General features: G+C 38.4%; 1 protein-coding gene across 1 annotated transcript; it reads right to left on the bottom strand.

The window, feature by feature from the left end:
- Window positions 1–10,355: 10,355 nt before the first annotated feature.
- On the bottom strand, window positions 10,356–20,067 carry LOC141790012 (uncharacterized). Its single transcript, XM_074669642.1, has 9 exons — window positions 20,049–20,067; window positions 19,704–19,757; window positions 18,919–19,539; window positions 18,665–18,712; window positions 17,048–17,101; window positions 16,268–16,890; window positions 13,124–13,769; window positions 11,867–12,967; window positions 10,356–10,921 (listed from the first exon to the last, which is right to left on the bottom strand). Exons 1-9 carry the CDS (start codon window positions 20,065–20,067, stop codon window positions 10,356–10,358), a joined length of 3,732 nt encoding a protein of 1,243 aa, XP_074525743.1.
- Between the last annotated feature and the right edge of the window lie 6,040 nt (window positions 20,068–26,107).

Raw genomic sequence — 26,107 nt, 5'->3', positions numbered from 1 at the left:
TCCTCTAACACTCAGATCATTACTTTGTTATTTCTCTGGAGGGACTTTGATCCACTTCACTCACCTCATGGTGGATTTTTTGCTGTGACACAATGTCAGAAAAGTGAAACTAAATAATGTCAGAGGAGGGGGAGGGGGACAGGAAAGAGGAAGCTCAGCAGGTATGTCTTGTGACAGACTTGTAAATCAAACCATTAGACGATCAAAGTTTAAGTGTCTAGTTTATGGAAAAACTGATTGAACAACTGATTTCTCTGTCATTAACTGATGATGATCATCATCAGCAAAAATTTAGTTCATTTGAGACAAACCTTGTGTTTGCACGGTACAACGTAATCAAATCAACTTGAGTTACAAACAAACTAGTTTCACTGTGGTTCGGTGTGAATTTAACACTCTGACTTACGATATAGGGCTCTTCAGTGCTGCTGCAGCAGAACACTGGTTATTTATTCAGTTTAAGAGTGATTCTATAATTTCGGGTACATTTCAGATATACAAAAAAGTGAAAATCTGTGCTTTTTGTGTTTCATTTTCTATTAGATTGCAAATGATCCACGTGGAATGTTCTAAATTCATCAGTTAGCAAGCTTAAGTGCTAATGAAATCTTAAATATTTATGTTTTAAAAAATTTTGAGTATATTTCTGTCAACTGTGTTATGGACAAAAGTTGTACTATTTTCTCACCATCAGTCTATATTAGACTGAATTTAGAGTTTATCAACATTTCTCTGTCAGACTAATCAAATCAAATCAAATCAAATCAAGTTTATTTATAAAGCACTTTTCATACATTAAAAGAAATGCAGCACAAAGTGCTATACATGTTAAAAACAGTCCCCGCCCCCCCATTCAAACTCCACCCCAAAGCACCACCCACCCACCCACCCACCCACACACACACATATACACACACACACACACACTCACACACATACACACACACACACACACACACACACACACACACACACATACATATGCACACACAATACATGATTTTAATGTGTAGATATAAAATCGTGTGGCTGAGTACAGAGGAGCCAGGTCAGGAAACGCCAGGAGGCCGACTGCACTGGGCGGCGTCCACAGTCTAAAGCCAGGACGCCTCCACCCGGGCATGCCTCGCTACAGGACCAGCAAGGGGCCCACTGCAGCAAAACGCTGCTGCAGACCACCACCTGGCCAAGACGACGCCCGCCACAGACAGAGACATCCCAGCCAGAGCCAACAGCGGCCCCCAGTGCAGGCAGCCCCCTGCTGAGGAAACACTGGAGATATGGAGTAGAAACATAAAACTACATATGCTAACAATCATAAAATGAATAAAATAAATAAATAAATAAAACACTAGTAAATGAAATAAATAGTAATAGAATAAGAGTAACAAGTAAAAAGGCGAGATTATATAAATAAATAAAATAAAAAAATAAATAATAACAGATAAAAATATGGGATTAATTAAATGCTAAATTAAAAAGGTGGGTCTTGAGTCTACTTTTAAAAATATGAACATTCTCTGCAGCCCTGAGGTCCTCTGGCAGGCTGTTCCACAGACGGGGGCCATAATGTTGGAAAGATGCCTCACCGTAAGTCCGTGTTCGAGCTTTAGGAATTATTAAGAGGCCAGTGCCAGAGGATCTCAGGGTCCGCGAGGGTTCATATGGTAAAAGTAGTTCTGAAAGATAAGAAGGTCCAAGACCCCTAAGACATTTAAAAACCATTAAAAGAACCTTGAAATCAATCCTAAAACACACAGGGAGCCAATGCAGTGATTTTAAAACCGGGGTAATGTGAGCCCGCCTTCTGGTCTTCGTCAGCACACGTGCTGCTGAATTCTGTAATAATTGTAAACTTGAGATGTTTCTTTTTGGAAGACCAGAAAGCAGGGCGTTACAATAGTCAATACGACTGGAGATAAAAGCATGCATTAGCGTCTCTGTGTTAGCCCGGGAGAGAAACGGGCGGACTCTGGCTATGTTCTTTAAGTGATAAAACCCTGTTTTAGTTACATTTTTAATATGAGGAATAAAATTGAGCTCAGAGTCAAAAATGACGCCCAGATTCTTAACCTGATTGCATGGAGTTAAAGACAGGGTTTGGAGTTTTGAAAAAAGTTTCTCTCCCTGAGCCTTAGGATCAATAATTAAAACTTCAGTTTTGCCCTGGTTGAGCTGTAGGAAGTTTTCTGCCATCCAGGATTTAATGTCTAGAATACAATTAAAAAGGGCATCAATGGGCCCTGTGTCATCAGGAGACATGGATATATACAGCTGTGTATCATCAGCGTAACTATGGAACATAATACCATGCCTCCTGATGACATCTCCTAGTGGGAGCATGTATATATTAAAAAGTATGGGGCCTAAAATTGAGCCTTGGGGAACACCACATTTCACTTCATGGGTCCTTGAGGAGCATGTGTCCAGACTTACCAGAAATTTTCTATCTGTGAGATAGGAACTGAACCACTGAAAGGCAGTACCAGAGAGGCCTACATGGTGTCTTAGTCTATTTAAAAGAATTGTGTGGTCCACTGTATCGAAAGCAGCGCTAAGATCCAGTAGCACAAGGACTGTGAGTTTGTGCAAGTCCAGGTTGCACCTAAAATCATTAACAATTTTTAGTAGGGCAGTCTCTGTACTGTGGTTCGTCCTAAATCCAGATTGAAATTTCTCAAGAATGGAATGTTTATTTAAAAAATCATTCAGCTGAATAAAAACAATTTTTTCTAGAATTTTGCTTAAAAATGGTAAGTTGGACACTGGCCTGTAATTATTAAAAACATCAGGATCCAAATTGTTCTTCTTAAGAAGGGGTCTCACCACTGCCGTTTTAAGGTCAGCAGGGAAACAGCCCGTCTGAAGAGAACAATTTACCATGTTTAAAAGCTCAACTTCAAGGAAACCATAAAGCGATTTAAAAAGTGATGTTGACTACGCTCCCTAGAAATGTCCCACGTCATTTATATCACAGTTTAGACAAAATTTTAAAAAAATATGGCACAAAAATTCCCTGTAACATAGTTAACAGGACAAACCTGTCTCTACAATGTCAAATTTTGTGATGGGTAACACGGTTGACAGGTAACACAATCGACATTTCCTCCATTTTTTATCCCTTGTGCTAACTGCAGACCTTGAACATGCCACCACCTGACCTCCATCAGCTCATATTTCTGCTCCTTTTCTTCACAGTTTGTTTTTATAACATCTGTAGTAAGAAGAGCAGAAAATGTTGGTAACACAGTTGATGAACAGTTAATGCGCCCCATGTACAGACAATCATTCTGAGGAAATATTGATGAGGAGGAGCTGAAACTTGACACACTTTCTTCAAAGTTCCCACCAAAAAGGATGGGAACCTCAGCTGATTTGGGTCATGTGACTTTGGAGCAAACCATTGCTGATTTATAGGGTTTTTTCAGTGAGTAACACAGTTGACGCAGATTTTTCTCGAACACACACAAAATTATTTTATCCATATAAATTATTAAAATAGTTTTGGATTATTTTGAACAAATAATACAAAAAATAATAAATGAACATGTATTCTAGTGTTAATTTTGAAGAGCAAACTTGACATTTGAGAAATCAGACAGCACAAAAACTGCTAATTCCAACACATGATTTGCATTTTTAGCTCAATAAATAATGAACTTGTTAACTTTCTGAATTAAAAGAAAGTGAAATTTCACCAAATGACCCACTGTAAAATTGGCCATTGCTTGAAATTAATATTTAGTAAAACTGATAAGTATATCCCATGTACGTGAAATGTACCCCTAATTATAGAATCACTCTCAAATGTTAAAACACAACTGAGAGTGTTTTTTCATTTTTGATTTTACTGAGAATTTTAGGAGGTTTTAGGAGGACTCCTCAAAGATGAATGAAATGAAGAGAGAAAAGAGGAATCCAGGAGATTTGTTATATGAGAAATGAGATGTCCTTTCCTCTGGAGTGTCACATGAAGTGACGGTATATTCCTATTCTGTCTATTTTATATGGGTTTTGTCATTGCATGATGAATTTGACCTAAACGTTTAAAAAAAAAAACTTGCTATTGATTCTCTGTTGTGTTGATTAAATGATGGTTAAGTGCAGTTCCTTGGGCTCCAAACTCACATAATCTCAGCGCTATGACCTGTTTCTGAAGGATCATTAAAGTCTGGTGATGTGAGTTTTGAGAAAACAAGGTTGATTAATTTCTAGTTCATGGGGTTTGATAACTTTCAACAAAATGTTTCTCCCAGGTACATTAAAGACAGGTTCTCTGATAAATCTGAATTAAAGTTTGGCTCACTGTGAGGTGGCAACTGTTTAAACCGTTTCTGCGCCTCAGAGGAAACAGATCATCTGTGATTGGAAGAAAAGAGATGAACATTATCACATAACAGTCTGAAGAGCTTTGAGTGCTCTCATGCTGTTTCTCTCTCTGTCCTGAGTGAGAAGCTCTTCTGCTGCTTGTATTTTGTAAAAACTGCTGTGTGTCTTGAAACTACAGGCTCTGTAGAGACTGCTCACTTGGTTGACCAACACACACATATCACACGCTGCAGCTTATACTGTCCTCACAGTTTAAGCTGCACAGTTACAGCATGAATTTTTGTTTTCATTACACCGAGTTACAGTAAAAATAAACTGTGACTTTATAAAACAACAAATTACATCATGTTTGGAGATTATTCAGTGAATCTGAAAAATCCAAAAACATCCTGCAGTTTAAATACCAGCCCTTCTTATCCATCAATCAAACAAGTTCTGTACCACTACTTTCATTATTTAGTTAATTTTCTATATCGACTATACGTCAAGTTGACTCACCTGAGGATTTTCTTCATGCGACACAATCAGCAGTAAAAGTGGAACTTTGAAAAGTGATGAATCCCAGCCACAGGATGAGCTGAAAAAAGTTTAAAAAGTGGCCCAGCAGTCAAATGAAGTCTGAAAAAAAACAACAAAGTTTTGAAAAACTTTACATGTTGGAGCATAACTGTGAGGTTTGAAGACGACCTGCTCTGATTCTGTGGCCTTGACACGCGAAGTGTACTGCCGTAGCATTTCCTCATATTTTTGACCACAGGTAAACGCCTTTGTGTGTGTGAGAAATCAAAACTCTCTAATGCCCCCTGCTGTCAGAAAAGTGTCAAAGGTTACAGCAGGTTCTTATTTCTCTGCAGCCAAATTCAAACTGTCACAGAGACTCTCATTAATCAAAGATGGTTTTTAAATAAAAGTTAAATAAATCAGAGTTAAACCTCTCACTTATACATGTTGTTTCTCGGCAGGATATATTTCTTATCCATCCAGCAGATCAAACATCTGATTTCAACAGCCAGGTTGTCTGACTGAAGCATATTTTTGATCTTTTTCTTTTTGAGTCCTGGTGTTTTTGTCATTTTATTGCAGAGCATATGCCTGTGTAAATGTTTCAATGAATAAAGTACATTGTAGGTCTGGATGTTCCATCTTAAGTTTTATCACTAACACAAACTTGTGTGGGACTGTTCCTCGACATTACAGTGAAGTGAATGACCTGACAGACTACCTGCTTTAGAGAGGAGAATTTTCCGTAACTATCTATATGGAGAAGTTGTTGTACTGACCTGATGGAGGACCAGACAGAGTCTTGCCATGCTGGATGTGTCAGGTCTTCATGATTAACCTGCATGTACCTGGCCTATGAGAGGACCAGAGGGTGATGTTGCTACTTTAAACAGAGATCCCATCAGTCACAGTTTTCTGGGCTTGACTGAAGTTTCACTTTCAGCTGTGAGTGTTTCTTTGAGGTTTCAGTCGAGACACAAATGTATCAGTATTCCTGTGGATAAATTATAATCAGGAAGCTTGAAGGTTAGCTGCATTAAACACATAGGATATAGTGGATCATTAGAAAGAAGTCATTTACAGGTACATCCAGAAAAAAGTGCAAAAACATGATGTACAGATGGCCTTTCACCTATGATCATCACCTAAAGGTAACAAAAACATAAACAATGGGAAGAGAAAAGGCAGATATGAGTCTGTGTACAATTAAACAGAGATGAGAAGTGATCAGGCTGATTCTCAGAAACTTCAACTACAGTCAACAGAGAATACGCTAATTCAACCAGACACAGCGCCCTCTAGTGGCACCACAGTTGATGATCATTTTGAAAAATTTTAAACACTTAAAGTCACATGGTTTTGTAAATATTAATGTGTTTCCCCTTCTATTATATAGATTAAGCCCATTTTTTAGTTACAGTGACACAACCCCTACCCCTACAGTGAGACAGACTTGCTTCCTGAAGAGCACAGCTGTACCCAACAATCAGAAGAATGACCTAGCTGTACGTATAAAAAAGAATGAATGAAACACCTCACCACAGAAGTTTACCTCTCTTCAGCCTGACTCTCTCTGCAAACGTTGGTCATCTGTGCTCTCTGGTCCAGAAAATTTCCTCTAGTCTCCAAAGTTCGGATGTTCTCAGGCGACGAATTTAGTCATGGAAACAGGAATTTAAAATCTGAGTAATTAGTTTAATGATAAGAAAAACCTTCAAAGAACGGTAAAGATGTCACATGATATTTTGGAGGTTAAGGGTAAATGGTTTCCAAGTGGTTTGTCAAGTGTCACTAATATTAGTAAAACATAACCACCATTTTTTAGTCCTAAATGCAGGTCTATGCAAAATCCATGAGCTTCTGCTCTGCTGGAATGGTGATATGCAATTTTAATCAAAAACAGCCTTTATACAACTTTATCTCTACATACCAGATCAAAATACTACAAAACCACACAGCACTATGAAATGACATCTGCGCTTGTTTACACCCAGGAAGTGAAACATCATAGCATGTCAGCCATTGGCAAATTTATCTAAAAGTGACCTGCATTTGTCTGATTTAATCTTAATGTAATACCTCTGCAAATCCTTCTTTCAACAGCTCAACAATCTGTTTAGTAAATGATAATGTCCACAGATCATTTATAGTGTTTTTATAAAATGTTCTAACAGTTAAAGCACTAGTGAAGTAATGAATGTGATAAAATAGAGATTTGACTTTTGACCCTCTTTGAAATCAATTCCTTGTTGATTTTTGTTTAGTATAATGCTTACAGAGACCACTCTGTTCTATTTTTCTACAATTCATCAAAGATTGAATAATATACCTCTTAAATTCTTGCTTCATCTAACTGGTATGAAAGATCTCAATCAGTCATGGAAATGTGTTACAGAATTTCTGTGAGAAACTTAAGGAGTCAGTTATTTGAGAAGAGCCTAAACTTCAATAGAAAAACTACTGTGGTGTTCACAGAAATTTTAGGGGATCATTATTTAATATGTAATAATATTTTATTTCAAACATGCTGAATATTTCCGTGACAGTCAGCAAAAAGTTGTCCTCAATTCTTTTTATGGTGTTTTATTTATGATATTTTATTACAGTATTGAGTAAACTCTACTTTTCCCGTGTCTAATGTCATAAGAAGCTGTTTACATCACCTCGGTGGCCTGGTTCATAGCTCTATCGTCGTGTCACTGGCGCCATCTCATGGAGCCCCTGCAAACTTGAGTCAGTCACCCCCAATTTTGTAGCTGGTGGCCTCAACAGTTTCCCAGTCAATTTTTTTTATCTTTCTAAATATAAAATAACGAACAAAAAGCATAAAATATGACATGGGAAATAAAGATATGATTAAGCTTTAAAAGCCTTACATTTTCTCTTTTAAAAGACGCAGATACCATACGGTGACAATGAGAGTGATGAAGAGTCATTTCTGAAGACGCATGTCACACACTTTGACTCACCGTTACTAGCTTGATTTTGATGATTCACGGTCTCTTCAGTCGCCTGTTATGTAGAGGGTCACTCCATCTTCACACCCCCGCCCCTTACTCTTCAGGTGGACTCTTCCACGAAGTGTCAGAGGTCAAGCCACTTTCTCTGTAAGGATCAGGCTCAAAGTGACCAGAATACATCAAAAAAAAGAGAAAAGATACTAATTTAATGAAGTTAAACGGGATGAAGAGGGCCAGGGGGACAAAACGATGAAACAAGTGAGGCAGAGAAGGGAAAGGAACAAAAAAAAAATGCTTTGAGGATTTATTGTTCGTTATTGACAGTGTGTGGGAATATCTTGCTGGAAGTAACAGCTAGCTAAGAAGAAGAAGAAAGGGATGCTTGGAAGAGGTGCTGCTCTACAGTCTAAAGGTGAACAGCGTTTTATGTATTATTGCACTATTTATTTATGTATTTGTCCAAAATTCAAAGTTTAAAAAACTCCATTAAAACTGACTAATGTTAATACATTTTACTGATGTACCAACATTTAAAATTCTCATTTTTAAAGGAAACGTTTTTCCCCTTCTCATAGAGTTGACTTCATGTTTATATTTCAACTTTTTTTTTTTTTTGACTCAAAACTATGTTCTTTTTTTCTTGTAATATCATGACTTTATTCTTAAATTCTAACATCTTTTTCATCCTTTAAATGTGGCCCAATCCCCTCTCTCAAACACAAACCATGAAACTATTTTACTATACTTGACATAAAGTTTTTAAGCTTCCTGGTATTATGGAGAAAATTAGTGTGCATACTGTGTCAAATATTTATCTGTCTGTGTGAAATAGAGGTGTTCAAACTGATAAGAGACATTAGAGAAAGTTGTTTTATTCCAAACAGAAAAGTTGTTGTTCTTACCTGTTGAACGTCTTTCTCTGTAACTGATGCTAAGAAGACCAGAAAGAGTCTCTCCATGGTCTCCATGAGTTACCTGCAAACAGCTGGTCTGTGAGAGGACCAGAGGGTGATGTTGCTGCCTTGTTCTGTCAATCACAGTTTTCTGGTCTGATCTGGACCTTCACTCTCAGCTGTGGGTGTTTCTGGTCAGTCCCTGTAAAATACAGTTACATACACAACAAAATGGAAAGTGTCCTCTGAATACGATCACTGCATTTAACAATACAAACTGTTAGAATACATCACTGTTAAATGGTTTATGTGTAGAAGTCCTGGCTTTGATACCTGGACAGTTCCTCCAGTAATGGTGGTATCCTGAGATCAAGGGATAAAGATATAAAAGTCTGGTAAAGTTGTGTCCCAGATAAAACTCTCTCTCTCTCTCTCTCTCTCTCTCAGGAAGTCTTGTGTGCAGGTAAAGAATCAACCAAAGCTCTATTTGCCAGATCATTGTAAAGTTTATTAAATGAAAAGCATTTCAAAGAAATCAATGAATGGTAACAAACAAACCAAAGATCAAACAGAAACAATCTTTCAGCATTTTGTTCAGTTAATGTGGTCAGCTTCAACAAATCAGTCAATATTTTAGTTAAAACAACACCAGTTATCTCTTGGATTCCCCTAATTAGTAGTAATATTTTGTTTTAATATTTATTATAAATAGTTACTGAAAATGGCTGATTATCATGCTGATTCATTCCATTCCACTGAAAATATGAAAATTACATTTGTTTTCTTCTTTACATATTATTAAAAAATCACTTTAGAAGTGTCTACAGCAGAGCAAAGGGTAAAAGTCTCATCAATTAAAAAAAAAAACAATACAGAGGAAATAAATTAAGATCGAATTTCAAAAAATACCTCCATAAATTCAAAGATGTCAGCCAAAATCAAAACACTTGAGTTGGGACTTGTCTTCACCAAACATAAAAGAAGTTAAAGGAAACAGAAAATTTTGAATGTTGAAAGTATTATCACTGAGTTTATCATATTTGGGGGTAATACATGTCACACTTTGTTCACAGTCCATCATCTAAGACACATCTTAAAAACAAAAATTAACTTTAGTCTTTATAAATTTCAGAGCACTCTCTCAAAGAGACACCAGTTCACTTCTTCCTGTCTCCCATGCAAAGAAAGAAATTCAAACCAAACATGTCCCTCAGCTGAAGAACAATAACAGTGCAACAGGGAACCAGTAGAGAGCAGCAGATACTCAGACACAAGCCTGATAAACTCAACACTCTCCTCTTGACCAGAGCATCATCAGATCAGATGATCTTTTTTTTTCTGAAAAATGACTAACAATCCAGATTTTAATTCTACTTTAGAATTTTATCCAACACAAACACTGAAGAGTTTCAGAAATTCAAAACAGTACAAAAACCCAATCATACATCATACACAGAAACACATGGAGAAGTCAGCCTATCAGTAGATTTAAAATGAGCTAAAAACACGGCATAAATGCAGCTGTTAATTGGCATCAGCACTGTTCTCCTCGTATGAGGAGAGTTTTCATATTGTTCATTTTGCAGAGCACACACACACACACACACACACACACACACACACACACACACACACAAAACCACTGTGATTCTCAGATTATTTTGTCTTTTAGTTACTCAAACCCAAAAAACTTTCTGAAACGTGTCCACCAGGAGTTGTCGGCTTGACTGAACAGTTTCTTTAACAGCTCGTCCATTTCTTTCTCATGTTTGTCCAGCAGTTTTTTCTTTTCTTCCTCATTTTTCTGCTTTTTTGTTTCTTCCTCCTGTTTTTCCAGTAACTCGCTGATTTTTTGAATGTTGTCCTTTTTTTTGGTCACACATTTCACAACGTCACACATTTGGTCCAGGTGTTTCTTCTTAAGTTGTTCTTCACTGTGGACTTTAAGCGCTTTCAAGAGATCATATTTCTCCTCTTTGTCTTTCATCTGTTTCTCATGCTCTTCCTTCTGAGCTGCATACTTCTTTTTGTTTTTCTCTTTGAATTCATTGAACTCTTCAGCTTTCTTTCTGGCTTCTTCTTCATATGATTTCTTTAGATTCTCCTTTTCTTTCTCATGGTTTTCCTGCATGGCTTTTTTCTCCTTCTCCACGTTTTGTCTATTGTGATCCTCTTCTTTTCTTTCATTTTCATACTTTTCTCTTTCGTGTTCCAACTCCTCTTGAAGTTTTCTGAGTTTTGTTTGTTCCTCCTGTCTCCTCTGTTCCTCTTCTTGATCTCTTTTCTCCTGACTTTCTTTTTGTTTGTTCTCCCAGCTCTTTCTTTCCTGTTTCAGTTGTTTTCTGCTCTCCTCCAGTTGTCTTTCAGTGGCTACTTTTTTCTCTGACTCTGACTTTTTCTGTTCCTCCAAGGCTTCAAGTTTCTGTTTCCACTCTTGCCGTTGAAGTTCCTCCTGTTCTTTCCTCCTCCTGTCCTCTTCGTCTTTTCTCTTTTGTTGTTCTCTCAGTCTTGCCTCACGCTCCTTCTTTATGTTTTCCTCCATTTCTTTTAGTTCTTTTTCTTTCTGCTTTCTCTCTTTTTCAATTTCTTCTTTTTGTTGTTTCCTCCATCTTTTTTCCTTTTCATGTCTCTTATGACTGTCTTCTTTTCTTTTCTTTTCATAATTTTTTCTTTCCTGTTCAAACTCTTCTTGAAGTTTTCTGAGTTTTGTTTCTTCCTCCTGTCTTCTCTGTTCCTCTTCTTCATTTCTTTTTTTCCACCCCTCCTTTTGTTTTTTCTCCCAGCTCTCTCTTTCTTCTCTCATCTTTTCTCTGCTCTCCTCCAGCTGTTTGTCAATATTTGCTTTTTCTTCTGACTCCAATTTCATCTTTTTCTCTAAATCTGAAACTGTCTGTTCCCACTCCAGCCGTTCATGTTCTTCCTTTTGTTTCCTCTTCCTGTCCTCCTCTTCTCTCATTTGTTGTTCTTTCCATCTGTCCTCTTTCTCCTTCTTTATGTTTTCCTCCATTTCTTTCAGTTCTCTTTCTTTCTGCTTTCTCTCTTTTTCAATTTCTTCTTTTTGTTGTTTCCTCCATCTTTCTTCTTCTTCATGTCTCTTATGATCCTCTTCTTTTCTTTTCTTTTCATAATTTTTTCTTTCCTGTTCAAACTCTTCTTGAAGTTTTCTGAGTTTGGTTTGTTCCTCCTGTCTCCTCTGTTCCTCTTCTTCATTTCTTTTTTCCCACCCCTCCTTTTGTTTTTTCTCCCAGCTCTCTCTTTCTTCTCTCATCTTTTCTCTGCTCTCCTCCAGCTGTCTGTCAATATTTGCTTTTTCTTCTGACTCTAACTTTATCTTTTTCTCCAAAGCCTCAAGTTTCTGTTCCCACTCCTGCCGTTGATGTTCTTCCTTTTGTTTCCTCTTCCTGTCTTCTTCCTTCCTCTCTTTCCTTTCCTTCATTTTGTCATCTTGTTCTTTCTTTATTATTTCCTCTTTTTCTTTGAGTTCTCTTTCTCTCTTTTCTCTCTCTCGTTTAATGTCTTCTTCCTGTTTTTTCATTCTTTCCTCCATTTCTTTCATTTCTTCCTCATGTTTTCTCTGAAGTTCCTCCCTCTCTTTCCTCATCTCCTCTTCCTTCTCCTTCAGCAGTCTCTCCATTTCTTTCTTTATTGCAGTTTCAGCTTCTTGCAGCATCTCATTGGTGAAGCAGCTTCCTCCATTTGTCTTCACCATTGTGTCGATCTTTGCTATCAGCTCACTGACCTGGGTTGTGTTTTCAGCATCACGGTTATCGAACACGTGGTATCTGCCTCCACAGTCAGAGATCAGTTTCTTGAAGGAATCATCACAACACTTTTCAATATATTCTTCAATGGACATATCATAATGCTTTAATGAATCTCCTCCAGTTAAAAGGACGATGGTGAACTTTTCTGCATCTTTCCCAAATCCTTCTCTGATTCTTTTTAATGTCTCTTTCTCCTCCTCTGTAAATCTCCCGATGTGTAACACCAACAGGAAGACATGTGGTCCTGGAGCCAGAAGATTGATGCTATTTATCATCTCTTCATGAACCTCTTCATGGGACAAAGTTGTGTCAAAAAGACCAGGGGTGTCGACCACAGTGACAGGACGACCATCTACTTCTCTGTGAGCTTTCTGGCAGCGTTTGGTGACGGATCTTTGGCTTGGTTCTTCTTTAAACTTCCTTTGACCCAGAATGGTGTTTCCTGAGGAGCTCTTCCCATTTCCAGTCTTCCCGATCAGCACAATCCTGAGACGCTCTGAGCTCTGCTTCACATCATCACCTGTGAAATAAGAAGGTCAAGCATTACTTCAAAAGGCAGCGGTTTGAACACCTTTAACTATTAATATAAATGTTAATTTAAACTGTTTATAATTAAAAAAAAACTCTAAAAGCTTATCTCACTCATATTCACATGGAAAAATTTTGTTGTACTTACAAGTTTTCTGGTTTTCAAGCTTAGCATGAAGAATGATCTTTTCCATTTGGGCATGTGCGTACGTTTCTGTTGAGTAGCTTTTTGATTTGACTTTTTGCATCTTTCCCACCATGTCCATCAGCTCTGGGATCTGCTGCTGGTCCCTGATGTTGAGAACTAAATGTCTCCCTCCACAGCTCTGAATGAGTCTCTGAATGTCCTGGTCTTTCTCCACAAAGTTAACAACAGCTGGAGCTGAAGGATCAGACTCTACAGTGAACAGGATCATGGTGAAGTCATTGACTTGAGAGCTGAAGGTTTCCTGGAGGATCTTTAACTCTTTCTTATCTTCATCAGTGAGAGGACCCACAGGGAGGACCAGGATGAAGGCATGGACACCCTCAGGATCACAGAGGGAGACACACCTGAGTGATTCCTCCATCACTGTCTCCAGAGGTTTTCCACACAGAGCAGGAAGCTCCACCAGAGAAACCCAACGTCCACACACCTCTCCCTGATGTTGAACACACTCTGATGAGCTGGAGGCTGAATGAAGACCTGTCTGACCTAAAATGGCCTCTGCTGCTGAAGTCTTCCCTGATCCTCTGCTCCCACACAGGACCAGGTTTAGAGCTGGTTTCATGTGTTCAGACTTTGACTTTATGGACTCTTCACTGAGTTTTAAGTGAGTTCCTTTGTTTTTAGTCACAATGTTCTCAATCTTCTCCATCAGCAGGTTATGATCATCATGTGTCATTTCATGGTATTGTCCTCCACAGTCTTCAAGAAGCTGATTAACTGCAGTGTTAGTTTTATTCTCCATGTGTGTCTGGATCACCAGTGAGTGTTTTAAAGCATCTTGATCAAACAGACTGAGGATGATCTTCAGTGTTTGTCTTTTCTCTTCAGTGAACTCAGACTGTTTCACTAACAGCAGCAGGACATTTGGTCCTGGAGGACAAAGACTCACGGCGTTCTTCATCTCTCTTCTCACAGCCTCCACAGACAGACTGAACAAGTTTGGAGTTTTCACCACAGTCACTGGTTTCCCTCTCCACCATCCATTGGCTGACTCACAGTGCTTCATCTGGAAAGTTTTTGGGTGACTGAAAGCTTCCTCTCTGATGATGAAGTTACAAAGCTTTGTCTGTTTGTCTTCACTTTTTCCCAGCAGCAGGATCCTGAGTCCAGCTGCTGCAACAAACGGGGAGAAGATTAGTGAATGCAGGATTGAAATAAAATCAGTTAACCTTGTCGTCATAAGGGGAACTCCTCTGTAAGCTAAAGGCTGGTTGAGTAAACTGTAAAAGGATTAGCAAATGGTGACTAAGACCCTGTTTACACATCAGAGTTTCAAAAATGCAGAAATGTAGTTAAAAAAAAACAGCGGGGGACTGAAAATGCTGTAGTGGGCATACTAGGCCTGTAGTTGGCAATATAACTGTGGAGACACTACTTCAGCCCTCTACTTAAGTAGAAGTGGGCTGATCATGTGTATCTATTGAATGCGTTTTCACTGATTTACAGAAGTGAAGCAAAAGATGCACATTTTGTTTGAGGGCAGTTGGCAGATTCAGTGGATTCAGCAGCACAAGCTTGCTTTTTACACGGCAACGGTGACAGCAGCGTTTCAGAAAAATCCACTCTGGAGGCAGCTTTTAAAAGTTTCCATTCTAGGTCGGCTTAAACACCATTACCATGCAAACTTAAGGCCATTGCACTGCATGAGGAAGCAAGGTAACCACAGTAAACCCACAAGTACATGAGGAAAGTCCTCACAGGAAGACTGCCAGACAGCAAAGGATCTGACACCAGGAACCTTCTTTTGGTGAAGCAACAGAGCTGCCCACTGTGCCACGACCATTTCCTCATCAGGGAACACTGATGTGTGTGAGTTACAGGAAAGTTTGAGCATTTACCACAGCCACAGTAAACCTTCAGCTGTGTTACGCTACAACAGCCAGCAAAAAGTGTTCCCACAAATTTGATACCAGTCATCTTACTGAAGAGTCTCGTAAAATAATGTTGCATTATGAGGGCAAGCAGCTGCTTGACAGTGGAGAGCAGTAATGGCTGTTTGTGCTGCATGCCACCCTCCATTTAATGGAGACACAGAGTGGACAAGGAAGCAGCAGCTAGCTGCTCTTTATAAAGATCCGTGATTGGCCAGAAAATTGCGATTGGTGCACTCCTAGGTCATGGTGCTAGTTTCAGGCTACAATGAGTGAGTTTAAAATGTGAAAGTGTGGCAGCCCTACTGTACAATCAGAATCAATTTAGTTTTCTTTGTTAGTGCTGTCGTTCTTAATAATGCTAGCAGCAACATTTTTGCGTGTGCTGTATAATACCTACAACAGTTTTGAGTTTTCTACTTTGTCAACAAAGTTTCTCACAACCTTCTTTTTCTGACCTCTGAACCAAAACCATCCATCCATTACTGCCTTTCTTATTCAAGGTTGAGGGGGCTGTAGCTAACCCCATCACTGGATGGGAAACTGGTTTAGCTGGATAGGTCCCCAACTGATCATGGTGCTGACACAGTGACAGACATCCACTGGTGCACACACTCAAACATACAAACAATCTAGTGTTTCTTTGGCGTATCAAGCATGTCTTTGGACTGTGGGGAGAAATGGAGTACCCACAGAGAACCTACGTGTCCGGGCAACGCTACACCTCGTCTGGTCAGGGATTCAAACCAAAAGCCTACACACAACCATACACTCCCCAGGGTGAAAAAACAGGGCTCCACAGACATGCCTGAGCAGGCTTTTAGTTTAAAAATACAGTTTATGTACTTTCCTACTTTATGTTTCCTGCTTGTTATATATTCTACAGATGTAGAAAGATATATTGATGATGCTATCTAACAAAGCCTCTTTATGCGTTAAAGTGCTGAAAATCAAAATGTGCAAAGCTGTTTAGTTATTTGTTGTGTATGATCATCAATGTTACACAGTTTTTTTTTTTGAGAAAAGACGCCATGAAAATCTACTCCCGTACTTACTCTGAGTCAGGGGAGCTTTTTCCAAGTCCAACTTTTGCTGGAAAGTTCCTTTAATCGCAGACAGCCCTGAGAAAAGAAAGCCAAAGTGATATAAGTTCACAGAAAAGATTTTCAGATTTTCAGCCATGATTATTTTCTCTCTTACCAGCATCCAGAACAGGTTGTAAGAGAGAGATTCCCTTTTGTGTGAGGCTTTGATGATCTGGTAACGTAGATGTCGTGTCCTCAAATGCTTCGTAGACGACGTGCTCTTCTTTGTTTTCCATCACGATCTGACCCAAACGTGCTAACAGCTCTGAGCGCTCAAGATTTTTTCTTTTCAAGTCTCTGTTTTTACACTTTTTGATCATGTCTTTTAACGGAGGGTGATCCTTGTATTTTTGCTTTAGGCCTGGACTCTCCTTCCTGAGTGGTGATATCAACACTAATGAATGATCATATGATCGATCACTGAAAGTTTCCAGAACTCTGCAGAGACTCTGTTTGTGTTTGTCAGTGAAGTCTTCAGGCTGTAGAAGCAGCAGGAACACATGAGGTCCAGGATCAGAGACCTTTGCACAGTCTTCGACATAATCTGTCAGCTCTTTAAGAGAGCAGTCACTTTTAGGCAGGTTTGGGGCGTTGATCAGAGCTAGTTTCTTTCCCTCCAGTGTTTCACTGATTCTGGAAAACTGGTTTGATTGTTCCTCAGTGCTGAAAAAAGTGTCTCCCAGTATGAGGTTTCCCACTGAACTCCTCTCAGACCAGCTGCTTCCCAGCAGAACAACCTTCAGCTCAGACACTGGGAAAAACAAACATTTCTGTAAGTTTTTTTTCTTTTACTCTAAGTTTCATCACTTTTTCATTGCATTTTCATTTTCAGGGTTTGGTTTCCTACCAAGAGACATCATATAGTAATCACAGATTTGATCTAATATCAGGATTAAAATTGAGCTCACTGTCAGGTGGTAGAAATTGAAGACTGTTTCTGCGCCTCAGAGGAGACAAATCATCTGAAAAAAAGAAAAATAAATGTAAACACTGATATGGGAGATCAAATGTGTTTACTGCAATCTAGAGTTATGAAAATACATCAAACACTCATCCGGGACACTGACAAATAAGAGTTTGTATGATGTAAAAATCAAAAATCTGCTTTAAGCCTTCCTGAGACAACATGCTAGATGTTTTTTTTTAATGTGTAATTTGTAGTTCTGCTGGTGTCACAGTATTTCATTACATTTCTACCATTTTAACAAATTAAAGAATCAGTCCCATTAATAAGAAATAATAGGGGTGTAAATCACCAGTTTCATGACGATACGATACAATATTGATTCTTTGGACAACGATATGATATTTGCCGATATCACAAAGTCTGTCACGATGCAATACGATACAATACAATTCAGGGGCCTTCGATCGATTTAAGACGATATAATGTCCTCACTGAACACAATCAGCAACATTTCACCTGAGGTGAGAAAGAAATACAAAACCAATGGACCAATGTGCTGACCTTTGGGTATGACAGTTTGTAGAGGATTATAGCCATCTGTATGATCTAATTATGTTTTAAAATTAAAACTGGGAAAACTCAGGTAAGGTGCTTTTTTTGCCCCCACAATTACCTTATGGGTCTTACTGTTATACAGTAATGTTTGATTATTATATCAAGTAATGATGCAACACTATAATTAAAAATGACTGATTAGAAAAACTTTACTGACCTCCAACATTTGACCATTTTCTTTCAAACCAAGAATGTGAAGCTTTGATTTTAATTAAACCCAAACATTTTATTCAAAATTAGAACTATCAACTTAACTAACTTAACATTGATAGTTTTTTTTTACTGTGATGCCTGATAACCACAGTTTGTATGTCAGTGTGATCAGACTTTGTTTCACTGTGTAATAGATGATGTGGAGGAGGAATGACACCAAGCTCTCGCCATTTTACTTTTTAACGATATGAAATTTCATGAATCAGTGGCTACAAAATCAAATGATGAGATAACTCACTGCAGTCGTGTGATGATGCACTCCTGTCGTGTGCAGCAGGCATCCTCTGCAGTCAGGTTGACCGTATCTTACCCGGATACAGGAGAGCTATTTTATGATTGGCCGATATGTCTGGATCCCTTTTAGCTCTGTGATGCTAACAGCATCTTGCTACACGTTCACCTACAGCGGTGTGACTCGGTGGGCGCTAAACAGTACATTTTACAGCAGGAGAAATATCAGGCGTGGCGTGTCAGAGAGTGGAAAGGTTCAAATGTGTGTCTCATACGCTGAATGCATGAGGCTAAAGAGGAAACTTCACAACGACTTGTGGTTGGCCGGAAACGGACATGCGTGTCCGGTCAGGATTTCAAAATAAAGGCGTACATTAAAGACCACGATGATGATCGATGTTTAGACTTTCCATCGATGTGACTGGATCATTGCTTAACCAATCGATGTATGGATCTATATCAATGGATCATTACACCCCTAGTTAACAGTAAACTCAGTGTTAATGACAGGTGTGTATCTTGTGTACTATAAGTGTAGTATTTTTGATAGTTTACTCACTTTCTCCTGTGGGAGGATGAGTCACTCTGTCATCACGGGCACACAGACCTGCAAACAGAAGACACATAAACATACAGCGTCATGTTTGAATCATCAATAATGATTTATTGAAGAAACATTTCACCATCTTCACAAAACTTATCTGTTTCTGTAAAAAGAAGACTCACACCAGTTAACGTGCAGCCTTGTGTTTCATTTATCAATAACAACATGGATCATTTTACTGTTTTTATGAAAACAGATCTTTTTCTTACCAGCAGAAGTAACAGCGTGTAAGATGTCAGGCCTTGTTTTCTCTTGTTGTGTTCTTTGTAATTCAGCAGCTGGATCCATGAACACATCACAGCTGATGTGTTGTCCATTGTTCTCCTTTACAATTTGACCCAAACGTGTCAACAGCTCTGGAAGTTCAAGGTTTGCCTTCTCCACATATCTGTCTCCACACTCACTGATCAAGTCATTGAGGGGTAGAAAACTTTCAAAAACACTTGAGCCTGGTTTTCTGGGTGATATCAGTACCAGTGAATGATCAAATGATTGATCACTGAAGTGTCTAAGGACTCCGCAGAGTCTCAGTTTTTGTTCCTGACTGAAGTCTTCAGGCTGTAGAACCAGCAGGAACACATGAGGTCCAGGATCAGAGAGTCTCACACAGTCTGTCTCATGTTCTGTCAGTTTGTCTTCAGAGATGTAGGGACTCAGCAGATCTGGTGTGTTGATGAGAACTACGTCTTTCTCCTTTATCCGTCCTCTGACCCTCAAACATTTGTCTGGTTCTTCCTCAGTGTTGAACTCAGTCTTTCCCAGTATTAAGTTTCCCACTGAACTCCTCTCAGACCAGCTGTTTCCCAGCAGAACAACCCTCAGCTCACACACTGGGAGAGATGGGGATAAAAAAAAGACAATCTAAGGTTTATTGTTTCACTTTATGGCTTATTTATTTTTTCTCATTCCAGTGGGTTTAATAATCTACAACAAAATTTCTTCAAAAATACTTTAAACAGGTTTTCTCATGAAGCTGGATTAAAGTTTGACTCACTGTGAGGTGGCAACAAATCCTTGCTTCTACTGCGCCTCTTGGGAAGCAGATCATCTGTGATTGGAGAAACACAGATTCATGTTCTCACAGATAAACACAGACTTTATTACAGTTAACAGTAAAGAAATCAACATTCATCAGATACCTCTGTATTTATTATGATATATGACATGTAGAGCTGAAAATGTCAGCCTATTATAAACTGTTCCATCAACATTCAGTGTTCCAGGACTGTTTTCTATTTTTGTCTGAACATGTGAGTAAGAAACTCTTCTTCCTGTTGTCTGTATAATATATAAACAGAGAGAAGAGTGTTACCTGTTCTGGTTAGCTACCTGGACTCACCTGCTGCTGCAGTTGCCATGACGTCACTCTGCTGTAAACACCATAAACTGATTCATCTGGAGAAGAAGAGCAGGGTTAGCGAGTTCGGGGGGAAAATAGAGCTTCTGAATATTTTCACAAAAGAAAAATGTTCAGATTAGTGTGGAGTTCAACTCAGAGGCTACTGAAAATATCAAATCTTAATTTTGCACATTTTTGGTGTCTCATGTCTGATTCCATCTTCATTTTTATTGTTGTTACATTATTTAATGGATTATGGTTTTGTATTTTTTTTTAGATCAGTGAATCAGGTGCAGTAGGATGATCTACATGTATAAGGGATGGAACGGTTCACAAAAACAATGGTTCAGTTCTTGTCACCTTTATTTTTGCCATATACCCTAATAATCCACTATTTACAGATTATCTTTAATCCATTCTGTCATGTAAAGTCATGAAAAACCTGAAAGAATGAGGCTGTTTCCCTTTTCAAACATCAGTAAAGCTGAGTGAACATCGCTAGTTTCAACATGCCAACTGCTCAGTAAGGAAAGTATCCGTTGTCTGTCCCAGAAGTCGCTAAAAGCCACTAAATGACGCTGCTGACTAATTTGCTCATTAATCCATTTGCAAGTAATTGTCATGGACTCTGTAGGAGAGAGAAATAACGTGGAAGAGACAGAAAGCAGGTAAAACACAACATCCTAGATATGTTTTTAACTACAAATTGTCCTTCTTCTGTCCAGTCTTGTTTTTTTATGTCTAAATATCAACCCTCCTCCTTTATCTGGGCTGGGGACCAGCAGACGTGACCATAATGAGACACACACTTGGTGATTTCATCTGCTGTGAGTGAGGACGTTATTTATTCAGCTTAAGTGTTAAAATTAGAGCTGCACGATTTGGGGAAAAGGTGCGATTTGCGATTAGGTGGACAATATTGCGATTGTGCTTGCGATTTAATAAAAAAAGTTGTGTCATGATGAGTCTACACGCTTGCTTGGTTATCATGGAGAAAAATCTGAATTGCATGTGCTGACATTGCGATTGCGATTGCGATAATCGTGCAGCCCTAGTTAAAATACCACTAAGAGTGTTTTTTCATTTTTGATTTCACTGAGATTTTGTATGTGAACACTTAGGGAGGACTCCTCATCATTCAGTGATGTTTCTGGTGGTAAGAAATGTTTCGGACAGTTGATAAAAAAATATAAAAACTATTTTGAATCACTAACGCCTGTCTCTGTTTTGGACGTGTTCCTGTCTGCTGCCCCCGTCTGGTCACACCTGCTCCCTGACTCTTTCTCCCCACCTGTGTCCTATCACCCTTGTCACCTCCTGCATTTAACTTGTTTCCAGTTTGTCGTACTTCATGGGGTGCATCTCAAAGCCCCAAAGCTTCAGCCTTCCTTCCTCCACTTGCGACCTTCACTTGCTTCGTCCCTCCCAGGAGAGATGCTGAGAGATGAATGAAATGAAGAGAGAAGAGAGATATCGAGGAGATCCGTTTTAAGAGAAATGCGACCCCTTGGAGCGTCACATGAAGTGACTTTTCTCTCCATAAAGAAACAGAATCAACAGGAAAATGAATGAGAGAAATAACTGATCATGGGTATTTCTATTCTATCTATTTTCTATGAGTTTTGTCATTGGATGATGCATTAGACCTTAAAATTTATTTTTTTAAAAATGTGTATTGATTCTCTGTTATATTGATTATCGATGGTTAAGTGCAGTTCCTTGTGCTCCAAACTCACATAATCTCAGCGTTATGACCTGTTTCTGAACGATCATTAAAGTCTGGTGATGTGAGTTTTGAGAAAAGAAGACTTATTAATTTCTAGTTCATGGGGTTGGATAACTTTAAGCAAAATGTTTCTCCCAGGTACATTAAAGACAGGTTCTCTGATAAATCTGAATTAAAGTTTGACTCACTGTGAGGTGGTAACTGTTTAAACTGTTTCTGCGCCTCAGAGGAAACAGATCATCTGTGATTGGAAGAAAAGAGATAAACATTATCTCAGATAAACAGTCACCTCTGTGTTTTGTATCTGTGACACGTGGAAGAGAAACAAGACTTTGAGGTAAAATCAGTTTGAAGAACTTTTGAGTGTTCTCAGGATGTTTTCTCTCTCTTTAATGCAGAGCTTCCTGTCCTGAGTGAGAAGCTCTTCTGCTGTTTGTATTTTATAAAATCTGTTGTGTCTTTAAACAGTCATCAAACCCACAGTCAAACCTGTGAGCTGTACATCACTTCACCTCTGACATATTTCCTCTGTGAACTTGTCTTGAAGTCTTCTTGTTCAAACTACAGGCTCTTCACCTACAGCCACACAAATGTCTCACAGAGAGAAGAGTTACCTGGACTGAGACCACCTGACTGGACTCACCTGCTGCTGCAGTCACTATCACGTCCTTCTGCTGTGATCATCAGAGACTGATTCAACTGGAAAAAAAACAGCAGGGTTGGACAGGGAAAAAACATGAAAACAGAGGATAACGAGCAGCTACGATTGGTTATTGGGGATGAAAGACTTAATCTAACCTTTTATTTTAAACATGGCTTCAGAGGTCAGTGAGGGGAAGAGAGGGTAAACTATTTCATTTCAAACAGACACAGAAAGAAACCCTAACTGTCAACAAAAGCTGAGTTTTAATTGAATCATTTCTATGAAAAATGTTTTTAGAACCTTGAAAAAATTATAACACTGTGTGAGATATCTGTCTAAACTGATATTAACCATTTCTTATCCCTTTGATAAAGCTGATAAAACTACACGTCTTTCTTTCAGTGAATAACTTTGTCAGTTACGAGCTCACACTGAGTCTCTCCTAGTTAACATTGCTGAACATTAACACACCCTAAAACAAGTTGGATCAGTTCTTATGATTTTCTCCTCCCTCGGCATCTGAAATGGCGTCCTGTAAATACCTTTCTGCCCAAACATCATCACAGACTAGGGGTACACCCATCACAATTATGTGGCCGATCACCAATCTTTAAAAAGCCTGACCTGCTGATACTGATTTTTATTTTCTATGTATTATAACTGACAGCATAAACCTTCATTTTTTCAATCTTATTTTCCTGAAAATCATTGAATAATACCTGTGAAACAATAAAATCTTTATGTTTTAACAATCAATAAGGTGTCTTTAGTTTGAGGTCTCAGAGCAAAAAGCAACAATGGCTGGCTGTCAGACCTTCCTGGAGGAATATAAGATCAGTTATATATGTAAGGATGGGCCCTCAAATTTAAGGAAATCGATCGGTGCATGTCTATCTCAGACACTAGGCAAATCACAATTAATTCTCTTGATCCCTCTGTTCAGACTGAAACACAGATTTGTATGTTTCTAATGACCACAGATATCTTTGTCTGAGACTGCTCACTTCATTGAATAACACACACATATCACACGCTGAAGATTTAAACTGTCTCCACAGTAAACCTGAACAGTTACAGCATGAATTAATGTTTTCATTACACAGAGTTACAATAAAAATAAACAGTGACTTTAAAAAACAACCAATCAAATCACGTTTGGAGATCATTCAGTGAATCTGAACAATCCAAAAACATCCTGAGGTTTGAACATCAGCCCTTCTTATCCATCAATCAAACAAGTTCTCTACTATTACTTTCATTATTTAGTTAATTTTCTGTATCGACTTTACATTAAGTTGACTCACCTGAGGATTTTCTTCTTGTGACACAATCAGCAGTAAAAGTGAAACTTTAAAAAGTGATGAATCCCAGCCAAAGGATAGGCTGGAAAAAAAAGTTTAAAAAGTCACCCAGCAGTCAAATGAAGTCTGAAAAAAAAACAGTTTTATAAAACTTTACATGTTGGAGCGTAACTGTGAGGTTTGAAGACAACCTGCTCTGACTCTGTGGCTTTGACACAAGATTTAATCTCTTCTATTGATGGAGCATTTCCTCATATTTTTGACCAGACCTGTGGTCAGAAGTATGAGGAAATTTTATTCTCTCTTTTTCCTTTGTGTGTGTGCATGTGTGTGTGAGAAATCAAAACTCTCTGCTGCCCCCTGCTGTCAGATAAGTGTCAAAGGTTACAGAAGGTTTGTATTTCTCTGCAGCCACATTTAAACTGTCACAAAAACTAAAAAAAAAAAGCTCAGTTTTAATTGAATCATTTCTATGAAAAATGTTTTAAAACCTTGAAACATTCAAACACTGTGTGTGATATTGGTCTAAAGAGATATAAACCATTTCTTATCCCTTTGATAAAGCTGATAAAACTACACGTCTTTCTTTCAGTGAATAACTTTGTCAGTTACGAGCTCACACTGAGTCTCTCCTAGTTAACATTGCTGAACATTAACACACCCTAAAACAAGTCGGATCAGTTCATATGATTTTCTCCTCCCTCGGCATCTGAAATGGCGTCCTGTAAATACCTTTCCGCCCAAACATCATCACAGACTAGGGGTACACCCATCACAATTTTGTGGCCCATCACCAATCTTTAAAAACCCTGACCTGCTGATACTGATTTTTATTTTCTATGTATTATAACTGACAGCAAATACCAGCAGGATATATTTCTTATCCATCCAGCAGATCAAACATCTGATTTCAACAGCCAGGTTGTCTGACTGAAGCATATTTTTGATCTGTTTCTTTTTGAGTCCTGGCGTTTTTCACATTTTATTGCAGAGCATATGCCTGTGTAAATGTTTCAATGAATAAAGTACGTTGTAGGTCTGGATGTACCATCTTAAGTTTTATCATTAACACTAACTTGTGTGGGACTGTTCTTAGACATTACAGTGAAGTGAATGACCTGACAGACTACCTGCTTTAGAGAGGAGAATTTTCTGTAACTGTCCATATGGAGAAATTGTTGTACTGACCTGATGGAGGACCAGACAGAGTCTTGCCATGCTGGACGCTTCAGGTCTTCATGAATAACCTGCATGTACACAGGTGTATCAGTATTCCTGTGGATAAATTATAATCAGGAAGCTTGAAGGTTAGCTGCATCAAACACATGAAGCATAGTGGATCATTAGTAAGAAGTCATTTACAGGTACATCCAGAAAAAAGTGCAAACACGTTTTATAGTTTAATTCTGTGCATCTAAAAAACTGTCCATAAAAAATAGGCCATGCAAAAACATGATGTACAGATGGCCTTTCACCTATGATCATCACCTAAAGGTAACAAAAACATAAACAATGGGAAGAGAAAAAGCAGATATTAGTCTGTGAACAGTTATACAGAGATGAGAAGTGATCAGGCTGATTCTCAGAAACTTCAACGACAGTCAACAGAGAATAAGTTAATTAAAAAAAACACAGCACCCTCTAGTGGTACCACAGTCGATGATCATTTTGAAAATTTTTAAACACTTTAAGTCACATGGTTTTGTAAATATTAATGTGTTTCCCCTTCTATTATATAGTATAAGCACATTTTTTAGTTACAGACAGTGACACAACCCCTACATTTACAGTGAGACAGACTTGCTTCCTGAAGAGCACGGCTGTACCCAACAATCAGAAGAATGACCTAGCTGTACGTATAAAAAAGAATGAATGAAACACCTCACCACAGAAGTTTACCTCTCCTCAGCCTGACTCTCTCTGCAAACGTTAGTCATCTGTGAGCTCTGGTCCAGAAAATTTTCCTCTAGTCTCCAAAGTACGGATGTTTTCAGGCGACAAATTTAGTCATGGAAACAGGAATTTAAAATCTGGCTGAGTAATTAGTTTAACGACAAGAAAAACCTTCAAAGAACGGTGAAGAAGTCACATGATATTTTGGAGGTTAAGGGTAAAAGATTTCCAAGTGGTTTGTCAAGTGTCACTAATATAAGTAAAACATAACCACCATTTTTTAGTCCTAAATGCAGGTCTTTGCAAAATCCATGAGCTTCTGCTCTGGTGGAATGGTGATATGCAATTTTAATCGAAAACAGCCTTTATACAACTTTATCTCTACATACCAGATCAAAATACTACAAAACCACACAGCACTATGAAATGACATCTGTGTTTGTTTACACCCAGGAAGTGAAGCATCATAGCATGTCAGCCATTGGCAAATTTATCT

This window comes from Halichoeres trimaculatus, unplaced genomic scaffold, assembly GCF_033239565.1.
Source record: "Halichoeres trimaculatus isolate MK-OKI-2021-1 unplaced genomic scaffold, fHalTri1.1 fHalTri1_scaffold_5, whole genome shotgun sequence".
Taxonomy (NCBI): Eukaryota; Metazoa; Chordata; class Actinopteri; order Labriformes; family Labridae; genus Halichoeres; species Halichoeres trimaculatus.
The sequence above is the reverse complement of the archived record's forward strand: the minus strand, read 5'-3'. Positions and strand labels throughout refer to the sequence as shown.

Excerpts from the sequence above, each read along its gene's own strand:
- LOC141790012 (XM_074669642.1), bottom strand. Across the intron at positions 17,102-18,664 it reads TCATCCTCCCACAGGAGAAA|ATGATTTGTCTCCTCTGAGG; the intron begins GTGAGTAAACTA and ends TCTTTTTTTCAG. Across the intron at positions 16,891-17,047 it reads TCAATTTCTACCACCTGACA|TGTCTGAGCTGAAGGTTGTT; the intron begins GTGAGCTCAATT and ends TGTTTTTCCCAG.